This window comes from Mercenaria mercenaria, chromosome 4, assembly GCF_021730395.1.
Source record: "Mercenaria mercenaria strain notata chromosome 4, MADL_Memer_1, whole genome shotgun sequence".
Lineage (NCBI taxonomy): Eukaryota > Metazoa > Mollusca > Bivalvia > Venerida > Veneridae > Mercenaria > Mercenaria mercenaria.
In genome coordinates, this window is record NC_069364.1 from 52,334,416 (window position 1) to 52,349,229 (window position 14,814).

General features: G+C 35.4%; 1 protein-coding gene across 2 annotated transcripts; it reads left to right on the forward strand.

Annotated features, from left to right (window-relative positions):
- The first annotated feature begins 7,290 nt into the window (after window positions 1-7,290).
- Window positions 7,291-14,396, forward strand: LOC123553387 (uncharacterized). Of its 2 annotated transcripts, XM_045343115.2 has the most exons (10): window positions 7,292-7,713; window positions 8,554-8,676; window positions 9,524-9,721; window positions 10,415-10,509; window positions 11,310-11,429; window positions 12,297-12,329; window positions 13,015-13,120; window positions 13,322-13,364; window positions 13,622-13,782; window positions 14,267-14,396. In XM_045343115.2, the coding sequence occupies exons 1-10, from the start codon at window positions 7,293-7,295 to the stop codon at window positions 14,326-14,328; spliced, it is 1,362 nt and encodes a 453-aa protein (XP_045199050.2). In that variant the 5' UTR covers window position 7,292; the 3' UTR covers window positions 14,329-14,396. The 2 variants fall into 2 exon arrangements, with proteins under 2 accessions (XP_053398394.1, XP_045199050.2); XM_053542419.1 differs by lacking the exon at window positions 11,310-11,429 and having other exon boundaries at window positions 7,291-7,713.
- The last annotated feature ends 418 nt before the right edge of the window (window positions 14,397-14,814 follow it).

Here is a 14,814-nt window from a genome sequence, read left to right on the forward strand (position 1 = left end):
GAGAAAAACTGAGTGTCCGAAGTTTAACTATCTTTTTTGCATTGTAGTTAAAAGTCGGACGAATAAAAATGCAGCTTTCCAAATAGCAAGATGAATCGCATCGACGTCCGATTTCTAATTGATAGAACTTGAAACCCTTTCTGACGCTGACGATAGTTATAAGTCAGATGTTTCTGACCCCAAATATGGAAAGACAGTTTAATCAGGGCGTTCGGTTGACCCAAGATCCCGGGTTTTGACCCGCGAAAATCGGGAAACACTCGTATTTGACCCGCCCCGTTCGTCGGCTTGGCTCTGTGTGTCTCTTGTTCGAGTGTTCAGTCCCTTAATCAAAATCCCAGTGAATATCAATATTGTTCGCCGGCACAAGCGCAAGTATAGCAGTAGGCGGAGCGTCGTATGTTAATTAGCTACTGACAGATGTCAATCACACCACGCACCGAACGACACGTGGTCATTTCGTGGTTTGTAATAAGTACAATAATGCCCAGCCATTATCAAAGGTGTTTATTAATCAATGTGTAAAAGTTAATTGCCTTAGATTATCGTGTTTGTACCAATCATTAATTAGCGCTTATTAGCTAAGTTAGTTTATAAGTTATTTTATTAGCGTTAATTATATGTCTTGCCAAGCGTTCAATTCTCCATGTGAGGAAGCCATCCAGCTAGCTTACGAAAAGTCGGTGGTTCTACCCAGGTGCCCGCTCGTGATGAAATAATGCACGGGGGGGTGGGGGGGGGGGCGGTGTTCTTGGAGTCTTCCTCCACCAGCAAAGCTAGACAATCCCCATCTGACTTATAACTGTGTCGGCGCGACGTTAAAGCAAACGAAATGAAATGAAATATCAATAAAAATCTGCAACTTTAATAATCAAAATGATTTACAGACACCCTTGATTATTTACTTTTTCTTCCAAACCGAAAAAAAAATTATCAAGGAACAAACGAGAGAATCATTTCGTGCTTATTAATTTACTGTAAAATAACCTGTTAATAAAAAATCACCAGAGTATCAAGCTATTTAAAATTCAGCAGAATCAATAAACTGGTTAAGCATGTGTACTCGTTTATGTTGTATTCTGATAATAAATAATCCGCATAGAACGGTCTGTTTTAAGATTAATTAACGGACCTGAGTTGAAGGAAATGAAAACATGTGATACAGCCATTCCAGAAATAATGTCCCATTTGCCATTTTTATGTGTCCTTGTCATTTTACTAGTAGAAAAAGAGCTGTATACGGATGTTCACTGTGTTGAATTATCAGTATATATATGTGCTGTCTTTGAAAAATGGAAATTTTCAGATAGAAGGTCATTAAACCTTAAATGTCAGCTAAAACATGCAGAAATTTGCATTTTTTGGCTGTCCCACGAAAGGGTGCATAAATATAACCAAGAGATAAAGAAGCACGCCAAGAGATAAAGAAGCACGAACACTGCTGAATAGAAAAGACTACCTCTAAATAATTTCAAACAAATCATAGTTTGGATGAATATCATTTATTTTGTAGCCACAGAAGATAAAAATTTTATCATTTTATACCATTGTCCCCAAAATAGCTTTAACCTCCGTTATCACACTTAAGACGATGAAAAGTACCACATAAATATTTGTTATAACAGTAGAAAGGTGCTTGTGCCCTTCTATTATGTCATTTGTTTCATTAAAATATTAAGTCCTTATAAATAAATATTCATATCTTTGAAACGCAAATCAGTTGGTGGATGGAATTTTCAGATTTTTAACTTGACACCTTGTACATTATGAAATTGTTGGTATTCTACGAAACCGCAAACCATAATTTTTTGATTTTTTCAATTCTGAAATGGGACATTTTTTCCGGAATGGCTGGATAACATAGTCGTTATTATAAATGGTATGTCGAAACATATCTCAAGATCATTTTGTGCCAGTTCGATACTTCGTTATTTATTTGGTGTTACTCGGTTATTAGGTTCGAACAATCGGGAGAATTCTGGTATCTATGAACAATTTAGATTCAAGTTTTGGTTTAATATTGGTTGAATCTTATTTGATTGTTTATTTGCAACAAAATTTAAGACGTAAATGACACACAACATCTGGAAAAAGAACGTATTTACCCCTAGAAAACACCTAACAGGATTGTCAAGGGGTACGGATCCGTACTTCTAGAATCAGAATCTAGAGGTACGGATCCGTACCCCTAGACAATTAAATATAAAGTATTATTATTTTATGATAACCATGCGCTTACAGTTGTTCATTTAAAAAAATCGTGTTATGTCCGAGTTTTGACAACTAAAAAATACATGTCCGAGTTTCTACTACAGCATGTCCGAGTTTCAGCTACACTGTCCGAGTCATGCCGTTTCACCCGAAGGTACATTTTCTTTGTATTTTTCGGAATGCTTCAGATATTACCGTGCAATTGGATACGAAATGGGAAACTAATGCTGTTATAAGTAAAGGGAAGTAATCCAAAGGAAGCTATCGCCATTTAGTAAAGTATAGCAATCTGTCAAGTTTGTTCATTCGAATTTTGTCCGAGTTTCTACGGATTTACCCTATATAGATCTATAGTAATTATGGTTGGAAAATCGATGCAGCCAGTGCTGATTTGAATCCGAAGATTGTTTCAGCACTGACTACATGAGATGGTAAGATGTTCCACTCTACCACAGTTGTGGGGAAGAATGAGTATCTGTAGTAGTCAACTGTGGTAGAAGGTATTTGCAGAGCTAAGTCATGGTAATGTCTAGATTGTCTTATGATTGGAGCGAATATTGTTTTGGATCGACACCAACATGATTATGAACCATTTTATAAAATAAAACTAACCAACTTAACTATATTTAATTCCTTCTGGATTGGTGGGAATTCCAACTTAAATTTGTTAGGATATTTCGTGGGGTTAATGCAGAAAGGAGACATCTCCATATGAATAAAGAAGGCACTTATCTCCTTTCTGCATTAACCCCACGATTTGTGAAAAGTAATATATTTATATAAAATTTTATTAGTTTCACCGGAGGGGACTTACTGTCTGTCCCTATCTATCCAGCCGCCCCTCCGTCAGTATGTCCGTCCCCTCCTCATGTAATAACTTTTAAAGTAGGCCTACATAAACTATTTTTCACATTGAACTTGTACATTGTATGACATTTATAAGTCATTTATAAGTCATTTTAACAACACATACGTACACAAGTTGAAGATGCGTTCCTCACTCTGCCATACATGTGCAGTTTTTAATCCTCTCCAGTCGATGTCCACAGAGGCGTTAGAGAGTATATCTTTGAAGTTGAAGTGGATGGATCGTAATATGGAGAAATATGTATGTCCTTCCGTTTTGTTGCTTATACCAAAATGAAGTTTATATGGCAACAAATAGTCCAAAAATATGACAAGGTGGCAAAGTTTGATCCTGCCATAACTTTAACATTGTAGCAGAGTCAAGTTGCACTTTTTAGATTTGATTTATTACATAGCTATTTTATTACTTGTTAGTTTCTTTGACATTTTTGTGCTTTCGTACTTTATCTGTGAAGGTTTGTATTGTCATAATATATGCAGGTTACCATTCTTGTATCTATCGTGTTGTGTTTGCGATGACTTTAGTTTGTCTTAGTGTTTCATTGCTTTCTATTTAACTGAGATGTCACTCAAACGGAGTGCGCTATTCAATTAGGCATTCAAAGCATGGATACTAAATCCAGCGCGTACTTCGCGATGGTTCGTTCCAATTTGGAATACTGCGCATCGGTCTGGAACCCCCAAACACAACAACAAATATCCAAGCTGGAGATGAGGCAACGCAAAGCTGCTAGATAGACCTGCAACCGTTACAGGAATACCAGCAGCGTGACAGATATGCTTAACGACCTGAGCTGGGAGTCCAGGCGCACCAAGATCCAACTCGCCGTGATGTACCGGATTCTAAACAATCAAATTGATATAGACGCCTCTGCCTATATCAAACCTGCATCTACACGTACAAGGTGTCAACATCAATGAAACTGCGGCAACTACCATCGAAAACACTTATAAGTACAGTTTCTTTCCAAGGACTGTACATACTTGGCATTTTTTACCGGCAACAGAAGCCGAGGCTCCTGACTTGGTACACTTCAGGCAGGAGCTTACAAAGATTACCATCCAGTTGCAAACCCGCCCAGACAGTTTTAAGAACCTAGGATGGTCAGAGCTGTACCGGTTGGGTGAATTCCAATTAGGCTCTACCGCGGCTAGCCGGGTTGGTCTGTCGCTGAGGAACCGACGCAGTCTTGGGACTATCTCTTATATTCTCTTACTTTGAACTTGCTTGTTTCTGCCTATTCTACTATTCTACTATATCTATACTGCTTAGCTTAATTGCTTTTTCACTTTTTCTTGCCACTAGCCGAAACATAATGGTCAAACTGATGACAGAGTTTCGTAAGATGTAGATGTACTCATTTATTTGTAACTTTATATTCACGTGCTTGTGTTTGTATGAATCGTTGATGAATATACTAACTATGCTATTGTTAAGTTCATTCTTTTCCACTTGCAGTCAGTGGAACGGAGTAGTAGAATACTTTTTTTTCTAGTTATTTCTTCTCGTTTTGCTTTCTTTCACCTGCTTATATGTGATGCTTTGCTTGCAAACTAGCTGTGATATCTGACAATCTTCATTAGTTTTTATAGTCTTTTAATATAGCTTTTTTGTTATTTATTTTACATCTTTGAGTGACGTCTCAGTTAGGTACTAATTGTGTTAATCGCTACTCAGTTTGCATCGTCCTTTCGGTTAGCGTATCTTAGTCCGTAGTTCATTTGAGTTATGAAACTATGGTTACATCAATCATTAGAAAAGCAAATGCAAGACTTAGGTTTCTGTGCAGAAAGCAAAAGTTTTTATCATTGTACATTAAGAAAATGTTAGTCGTGTCCTTGATCCAATGTCACTTTGACTATGCCTTCTCTGTATGGTACTAGGATATTTCTCAGAGTCTGAAGAATAGGCTCCAGGTTACTCAAAACAAGATCATTAGGTTTGTCCTTAGACTTGATCAAAGAAGTCATATTGATACAGAACACGTCTTACAGTAGGGTTGGTTACCTGTCACAAGAAGAGTGGAACAAATAACTCTAAAGCACGTTTTTAAAATACATCCAGGTTCTGCCCCATCTTACATGAATGAGTATTTTACTCGAACCAGTTCTGTACATAGACACAATATCAGGTTTAGTAAAGGGTCATGCTTCAGTATTCCTAAAGTCAAAGGATTTGGTAAAGAGTCATTCTGTTATAATGGTTGTTCCTTGTAGAATAATTTGCCACATAATGTTAAAAATTCTGCAAACATGCAGCAGTTCAAGGCTTCAGTAAACAATCATCTTCTACATTGCTTGTAGTTACATTTCTTTTCTGTTAATACTGTGATTCCTAACTTTACTGTGATACTTTTTTAAACTGCTGAAAAACATGCTCCAGTTACCACCATTTATTACAAAGTTGTTGTACCTTGCTAGGACATGTCATCATTCATCCAGGACCACATCGGAAATAAGGGGTTTCGCAGTCCCCTTTTTGTGTCATCCTGATAATATGAATACATGTCCTGGTACATTTTTCTGCAATTATTGGTATTTTATGTTAGTAATGATTCTTAATTGTCTTTCAATATGTTTTAATTCCTAGTCATTGTATATGTGATATTTGATTATTTTTTATTTGTGTTGTACCATACCATGTATTTTATATACTGAAATAAATCAATTTATCTTTTTTGTACTTTGCTGTACTCCATGTCCAGTCTTGTTTTATAAGTTCATATGAGAGGGAGAATACATATAATTGTCACCTCTTTTTTTACACGAATAACATTTTTAGCGAGAACTAACATCTGCACGGCACGACACTATACACAGTATCCTGTGTATGCTCACTGAGAACACAAGTTCCTTTTTGAATATTTCCATCTATTTCATAGCATATCTTTTCTGTAAACTATCATTACATGTAGACACTTTATTTCATTTCATTTATTGACATTAAGGTGATACGGAGACGTGCCTGGTAAGATATTTTTTATTTCTGTTAGTTCAATTATTGGTAGACGCGAGATATGTAACATAACGTAACGTAACGTAACTAACGTAACATAACATAACATCGCAATCCGCCCTGGATCAAAAAGTTATAAAAATAAACGTATTTATACGTCCTTGCCTTGATCGACACAAATCCCCGTTTCATAACCAGATTTAAGCGCTAACTGTTCATAAGAGCAGATCCCATTCAGATACTAAGCGTAAAACCCAGAAAGGCTTTAGATCAGCCAGTTAGACACTTAAAGCCTCCATATTGACTGATGACACCGAGAACCCAAATGCCTTCTAAAACTATATTTAATCCGGGTAGAAAGACTACTTTAATGTGTCTCCATTAAAAAAAGATAACACAAAACACAGAACAACCAAGAAGAAAGCTGATAAATTGAACCAGCAATTCACATTTCGCATTTGCGTTCTCCTAGAAAGATAGTAATTCTTATCCTACTCTGCCATCTAGTGACATCCCAACAGCTAACAGAGAAAGGCATACTGAGTCTTCTAAAGGGGCTAAAACCACACAAAATTGCTGTGCCACTTTTACCAGAAAATACTAAGTTTTTCCAAATGACTGAAGAACTGGCCTGGTGTCCCCTGTCTTAAGAAAGGCAGTCGCTTCACTGTCCGATCTAATTGATTTTGGTCACCTACATAAAATATTAGAACACGTGACCTTCAGCCACATCATGTGTCACACTGACTTTAACGATGTACGTGCTGAGTTTCAGCAGCTTTCGAAAAAAAAAATGAGAAAAAAGTTCCTGTGACTACCAAATCATTCTCATGAGCAGCGTGCCTTAGCAAATGGCATCGACATAAAATCACAAGAAAGAGACGCTTTTTTTTCTAATTTTTAGTAACAATTGCCGCAGAAATATGGGCGAAAACCAATCCAGGGACAGCATCAAATTTTGGAAAATCAATTTTTTGCCTTGACACATTGTCATATTACAACTTTTTTTTATAAAATCAATAAAAAATTACATTTCTTACAAGGATCTAACTCTACGCTATGGGACTTTTTTGTTCCATAAGAATATTTAAAAACTGAAACATTTCATAAAATGATTCTTACATGTACTTGACCAAATTTAACAGACCAATACTATTGCAAATGTACATGTATTAGAACATTGCCTTAATATGGAAATTAAACTATTATGGAATAAATCTGGAACACTCTTATCTGACAATTTCATTTGTTCCAAATTATGTCAAAATTTTACAATGCCATCGTATTTACAAAAGATCTACTGAACATCTTCATATCTCAAGACACAGACTGGCAAAAAATGATGTTTCTTCTATTTTGTTTTCTTTGTTTCTTGTCACCTTATTCGGGATTTCTTATTCTCCCGGACACCAGTAACGGGTATAAACTGCCAGGATATAGCAGTCTGTTACCCGGCGGAAATTATTCTCTGACAAATCTCTACGCAAATTACCTGCAAACCGTAGGCGACAGTTACAAGCTGCTCGGGTCGTTGCTGAGTGGAGGGAACTTGGGTACTAGTAACTCCGGAGGAGGCGGTCTTTCGAGTTTGCCGGGAATGAACTTGCTCAATGGAGGAAATAATTTGCCCGGAATGGGTTCGCTGACTGGCTCTAGCGGAGGGACTGCTGCAAAGTTAGGTTAACATGTCATTCTGTGTTAATTCAGTCATGCCATTAACCAAAAGTCGTTTCACTGTAACTTTTCTTCTAAACTAATACACGTTCATTAAATATCATTACTTAAGTTTTAGTCTCTACAGTATATTCATCGATAGCATGTTAACATTATATATATATGCAAAGTGTTTTAGACTGGACAGTTTAACAGCCGACAGTCATATTCGTGTTAACAAAGTTTTATTTAAAGGTTCGTACTGTCTGCCAAATATAAACGGAAATAAAACATTTGCGAATATTGCCTGTCAAATGTTTGTCGATCGTCTCTGGTGGAATACTTCTTAAAGAACTGTTTTCTTCATTGTTATTAGTATACCATATATAAATAGCGCTAATATCATGATAAACACATTCAAAGGTGCTTTACATAGCACAAACGCAGTCACTCGAGGCGCCAAATTTATCCTCTCCTAGTACAGACACAGAGCGTTCTGACCAAAGGGACAGAGTGAAAAAAGCCATAAGAACACACATAGCCCAACTCTTTGCGAATAGACAGTCTGGTTCTTTAATGTGCCCGGTGTATAGCACCGATACACGCGAAGTCGTCTTTCCCGGGAAGAACCAGTACTGGGGAGACACTCAACTGCAGCTCAGATATTTCCAGTGACTGGACCGGGATTCGAACCCGTCAAGCATGCGTGTAACCACTAGACCACCGGAGCATCTACGTATAGAGACCATCATTTAAAGAATTTTCAATTTTAAACGCGCAGTTTTTTCCACATTGACCTGAAGATTTTTATAATATAACATCATAAAATCATTGAGACTAATGAGTATCCACTTTTTTATATTTAGAGCAATATAACGTTGATCGGAGACAAATATCTGTATCTGGAATTTCGGCTGGTGGAGCTATGGCAACACAGATCCACGTCATCTTTTCCAAGGACATCATGGGTGTAGGTCTTATTGCTGGCTGTAAGTTATCATCTTCATGTGATACAGAAAAAGTGATACGACTCGCAATTTATGTCTCAGGAATTCAGTAACATCCAACTTTTATCATTGATGTTTGCTGATGTTATAGCACTAATTTGGTTTGCAAAAGCCATTGAATATTTTACGATTTATTTTTTGTAATGCATATAAACTTAGAGATAATGAAAACAACAACAACAACAACACACAATAGTTGTTTTAAAAATATGGTGCACTTACTAAAAACGAGTATTGGGTGTACAAAACATGTATCTTGATTTATTAATGCTTTTAGATATGTTAGTTTAACATTCACTGACAAACTAAATTTCGGCTTAATGAATAGCGCGCACCTGGCACAATATTCTGATGTCTTCTTTTGCTATTTCTTAATGCCAGGAATTTAGTTTATATCAAACTCCATATAAACAAAGGCAATACACATTTTCATCAAAACTGTAAAAGGGCGGTATCAGTTCATGTTTTCATGACTTTTCAGCAGGCAGCACTGACCTACAAAATTCGGAAAGTTTTAGATAATGGTATATGTACATACAAATATGTTTACTCAGGCGTCGTTTTCTTTAGTTTAATAGATATCACATTGAGAAAAAGTTTTTTTCTTGTCTGCAAACGGCGTAGAAACTGTATAACAAAATATAATATCATTGTGGGTACAGCCATGGCAGTTTCTTTTTGGTCTTGTGCCAGCGGGTAAAGCGCCAACATATCTTTACAATTAATGTCACAGATGGCACAACTGAGCTGATATCTTGATTTTGAACTATTTAAAAAACATCTCAATTTGAATAAAGACATACACTAGCGCTCACTCACCTTGTTTCAGTACCTTTCGGCTGTTCCAGTGGTAACATGATGACCGCCGTAACGACGTGTATGACCATGCCGTCAGGTGTGAGTGCAGCTAGTCTTGAATCTAGAACTGAGACCGAGGCTGACCATGGAGAGATAGATGCTGTCACAAACATGGCTAATGACAAGGTCTATATCCTAAATGGTAGAGCTGATACAACTGTAAACCCAGGTATTTATTTACCAAATATGTCAAATGACGAGGTATATTATATACTGAATGTTAGAGCTGTAACAGTTGCAAATTGAGATACTATCTAATGGCTAGATGGTTATTTATTTGTATGGCAAGCTTACTTTTAAGTTGTCGAACATGAAACTGAGTCGCAGGTTCAACTGCTATCCCCGGTATTAATATGCTATTAAAAATGACAAGTTCTGTATTCTGAAAGTAAACAACAGTATAATTATGATTTACCTAGATATGAAACGGGATAGCTGATATGTTTGCATGCTAAGGTCTACAGAGCTGGTAAAACTTTGGTATTTTTATATCATGATATGCTAACTGACAATGTCTATATATATCTTTAAATGGAAAACGGGAAGATCAATATCTTTAAAATTGAAAATCAGACACAAAGGTTAATCTGGGTATTTATCCACATTGTAAACCTAATGTGGTACATGATTTCCATTATGCTGTCTCAATACTGTGGTACGTGACGTTCACGTCCTGTTTCAATTCTGTGGTACATGTTTACGTCCTGTCTCAATATTGTGGTACATGTTTACGTCCTGTCTCAATATTGTGGTACATGTTTACCTACTGTCTCAATGTTGTGGTAATGTTAACCTACTGTCTCAATGTTGTGGTACATGTTAACGTCAAATTTGATAAAAATGATATATTTTCATTTTGTAGGAATTGGACCAGTAATAGAATCTTACTATGAACACTTTGTATCAGATCGTAGAAACGTCAAGACAAACTTCGACATAAACTCTCAGCATTGCATGGTAGGTTAGATCTAATGATCGTATTATGTACCTGCACGTTCAGCCAACGTTAATGTCTCCAAATTAAGCTTCTTACTATGAAAATAGCTTTGATTCCTCATTCGAATGTAAGTAATATCAATGTCTTATTAACGGTGCCCTACTGTTTTCTTCTGTGTTGCTTGTTCGTTATTCAGTTGATCGTCGTTGTGTGTTTATCTTTGGTACATGAGTGTCTGCGCTATTGTGGTTTACGTTGTAGTGCGACTGTTTTTAAAGAACATGGCATTCCCTTGTATATTCGTCCTTGTTCAACTTTCCCCTTCGGATTCCCCCCCCCCCCCCCACTCCGACCCCATTTCGCCCCTTACCATTTCCTTCCCCTTTATCAATATTTAGCTTATATTAATATGTACTTGTTGGATGTTTGATGCAACCCGTCTGAAATATTTTTCCTTTACAGCTTCTTTTTGTTGTGGCTCTGGGACTGTGGTTTTGGTGCTCTGTGCTTCCTAGAAATCTACCCTTACCTATTATTCTTTATTAAGCTTCATAATTTGAAAATAGCTTTGATTCGTTATTCGAATGTAAGAAATATCAATGTCTTATTAAGCTTCATAATATGAAGATAGCTTTGATTCCTCATTCGAATGAAAGTAATATCAATGTTAATGTCTTATTAAGCTTCATAATATAAAGATATGAAAATATTCGAATGTAAGTAATATTAATGTCTTATAACAAACAAGCTCTTGATTAAGTGGTAAATGAAATTCTGCAATTGTGAGATACATATTTTCAAATGTGTGTATTTTATGAAGCCGACGGACAACTATGGTGTGAAGTGTTCCCTGTCGGCGGCGGGCTCTCATTACATCAGTAACTGCAACTTCTCTGCAGCATATCATCTACTCAATCATATATATGGAGGTCATCTAAAAGTAAGTTAAGTTTCAGTCAAAAATGTTTAATCTGTCTTCAACATAAAACGAAATATTTTAGAATATTGTATAGAACTTATCTGTTATCTATTTGTCTGAAAACTAGTCATATAGTTTGAATGTTTTATATGTTCTACGAATAACAACAGCGGCGGTAGCTTGAACATTACACATATACATGATTTAACAACTGTAACTTGAGTATTTTACATAGCAACAGCGACTGAAGCTTGAATATCTTACATGTTTGACCTTCAACGATAGCGACTGTAATTTGAGTATTATACATGTACTGATAACGATAGCGACTATGGCTTGAACATTATGCATGTTTTATCAACACCCATAGGGACTGTAGCTTGAATGGTATACATGTTTTAGCACCAACAGTAACAATGTCGGCGGTAGCTTGAATATTATACATAATTTACCGATTTTACCAATAACGATAGCGACGGTAGCTTGAATATCATATATGTTTACCAATAACGATAGCGACTGTAACTTGAATATCATATATGTTTACCAACAACGATAGCGACTGTAGCTTGAATATCATATATGTTTACCAACAACGATAGCGACTGTAGTTTAGAATATCATATATGTTTACCAATAACGCTAGTGACTGTAGCTTGAATATCATAATTTATTTATATGTTTACCAATGTCAACAATAGCGACTGTAGATTGAACATTAAAAATGTTTAACCGTGTAGCATGAATATTATTTATGTTTTGTTCAACAACGGTATCAACCTAAAATTAATGCATGATCAAAAACACCTAACCATATTGCTTTGAAAGGTAATTAAAGTTATTTCGAATAAAATATGTTTTATCATACCGTTTCTTTCGTTTCTTAAGATGCCGACGACAGAGGAACATGCCAATGGAAAGGTAACTCTATTCAATTGAATTATTCTGCTAATACTTACGTGTAGACATTGAGAATTATGTATTAGATTTGAATTTGATATTAGAAAATGTTTAAAAGTTATATATTTTCATTTATTTTTGAAATACTATGACATTTGCATAATGACGTCACTGACATTAATTATAATCACTTTTCGTTGTCGCTTTGGCATACATGTAGTTAAATCAGGATGTGATGCTGTTTTTAGTACAATTACTCTATCACATTTTATTTTGAGTTATTTATTCAGAATGTACTAATTTTCAACAAAAGCGATAAGAAATAAGATTTACGAATAAAAGACTTAGGGTCGCGAATCCACGTGACCTAATTTAGATTTAGTATTGAGCAGGTATAAATTCCTACTCAAAAGCCTACATCAGACAAAAGATTTGATCGAACAACGGTCATAGGATGAATAGAGGCCTTCAAATTATATTTAATTATTTAGTAGACCACAGTTATATTGATTACCTATTTAATTTAGTATAGGACTTTCATTTAGATTGCAAAAACATTTGAAAATATTTCAAAAAAGTAACTGTATGCCCTTTGGTTAATTATAGTAGTTGGTCTTAAGCATGAATTAATCTTATGATAATAGTTTAAAACGACAAATTAAAAAATAATGGCAAGTGATAAATATTTTACTTTATATACCATCAGCTGCTGAAGTTCAGCCAGTCAGAGTTCTTCCCAAGCTCCAGCCACGGTAGTATGGACACTACAGGTTATATTTATGTGCCGTCTGGTTGCATGGACAAAGCTACAGGTATGCAAGGTTTCACTCTACATGTTACATATCCTTTGTTCTTTTATTTCTGATATGAATGATAGAAACTACTGTTTACACTTGAGTTTGGTTGAAGTTAAAAATGAATGTTCTGACGGTGATCTAATTTTTATCATACATATATATTATTAATATTATTATATAAAACCATCAAGGCTTTTACTTTCTTTTCCTCATCAGAGTGTAAGCTGCACGTGGCGTTCCATGGATGCTTACAAGGACAGTAAGTCATACAGAATGAATGAAGCATTTAAAAAATAAAAATAATTCAGTTAATGTTCTTTTATGAATTTATTTAAAAATAAAGTAAGATTGTCATTTAGCATCTGCTCATATTGACTCTTAGTCTCAGCAATTTGTTATAAAGTTAGGTGTCAGACTGTTCAAAATCGGGCTGTTTGCTGAACATCTCAAGCAAAGGAAAAGTCTTGTACCCGTATATTGTACTCATATATTTGCCAGTTTTATTAATACCTAAAGGGATTCTATTGGTGACGTGTTTGTCCGGCACAGCGGCTACAATGAAGTTGGAGAACTGAACAACATCATCATCCTATATCCACAAGCTGTAAAATCTACCATGAACCCAATGAATCCAAATGGTTGTTGGGACTGGTGGGGGTATACTGGACAAACATTTGGTACATACACTAACGTTTAAGTTCCCTTCCCTCAACAGTTTTTCCTTTTTTTGTGTGTTTGTTTGAGTTATTATGTTTTTATCCCAATGTTAATCAGTTGTCCAGAGCGACCAGTTCATCTGCATGTGTAAATGACTGTGACAGAGGTACGAACCTGACATTCGCTTCGCCCAAATATATGAGACTTAAGCTGAGCATTCCTCCTTTACTTGTTTTATCATGAGAAATAACCACATACAGTAAGTGAGACAGTCATGTAGATAACAAGATGTTGTTTAGCTCACATCATGCCGTCTTAAAAATTATTCTGAGTAAAACCATACAATTTAAGGAAGATCGTGTACTTTAGTCGAATTGTCTCCAACGACTTTTTGGATTGTAAAGATTAATTATAGTAATATTTATCAACATAAGAAAGAAAGCATGCTGCTTAATATTGCTTTATTAATGAAAGTAACTTTTTCTTTTGTTTCAAAACGTGAAGACAAGAAGAGTGGGTTCCAGCCTACCGCTATTAAGACGATGATCGACAGGATTACAGGATAGATTCACACAAGTTTATCTTTGTATCGAGTCTTACATACGAAAAATGAAAATAAAAATGCTTTCATATATTTCTGCTTTTGTTTATTTTCACGGAACAAAATCTTTTGTAGATAAGTTTCCAAACTCTTTTGCGTAATCTTTTGGACGTCTGTATGACAGCAAATAATCGCCTGTTAAGAACCGCGTCATTTATTACTGTTCACAATGACATATACAAGGTTTACCTTTTGTTATGGATGGTATTATAAGATGGTAGTAAATGGTTACTGTTGAAAGAAATAATCAGTAATATGCATAATAAGCGCAAGTTCCGATACTTTAACTTATGGTAAATATATTTAAATTTAAAGGTCTATAGATCGAACTGATGTAAAAATGTTGAAAATTGCAATGTCGGAAATGCTATATATCTGTTCCCTTAATCATTTATACAATATATACAATCTACATTCAATAAATTTGATATTTTTCTATCATATTACTAAT

Bases quoted from the DNA above. Each gene is read 5' to 3' on its own strand.
- LOC123553387 (XM_045343115.2), top strand. From the start codon at position 7,293: ATGTCAAAATTTTACAATGCCATCGTATTTACAAAAGATCTACTGAAC. The intron at 7,714-8,553 runs GTTAACATGTCA...TTTTATATTTAG, and splicing joins AGGGACTGCTGCAAAGTTAG to AGCAATATAACGTTGATCGG. The intron at 9,722-10,414 runs GTATTTATTTAC...TTCATTTTGTAG, and splicing joins TGATACAACTGTAAACCCAG to GAATTGGACCAGTAATAGAA.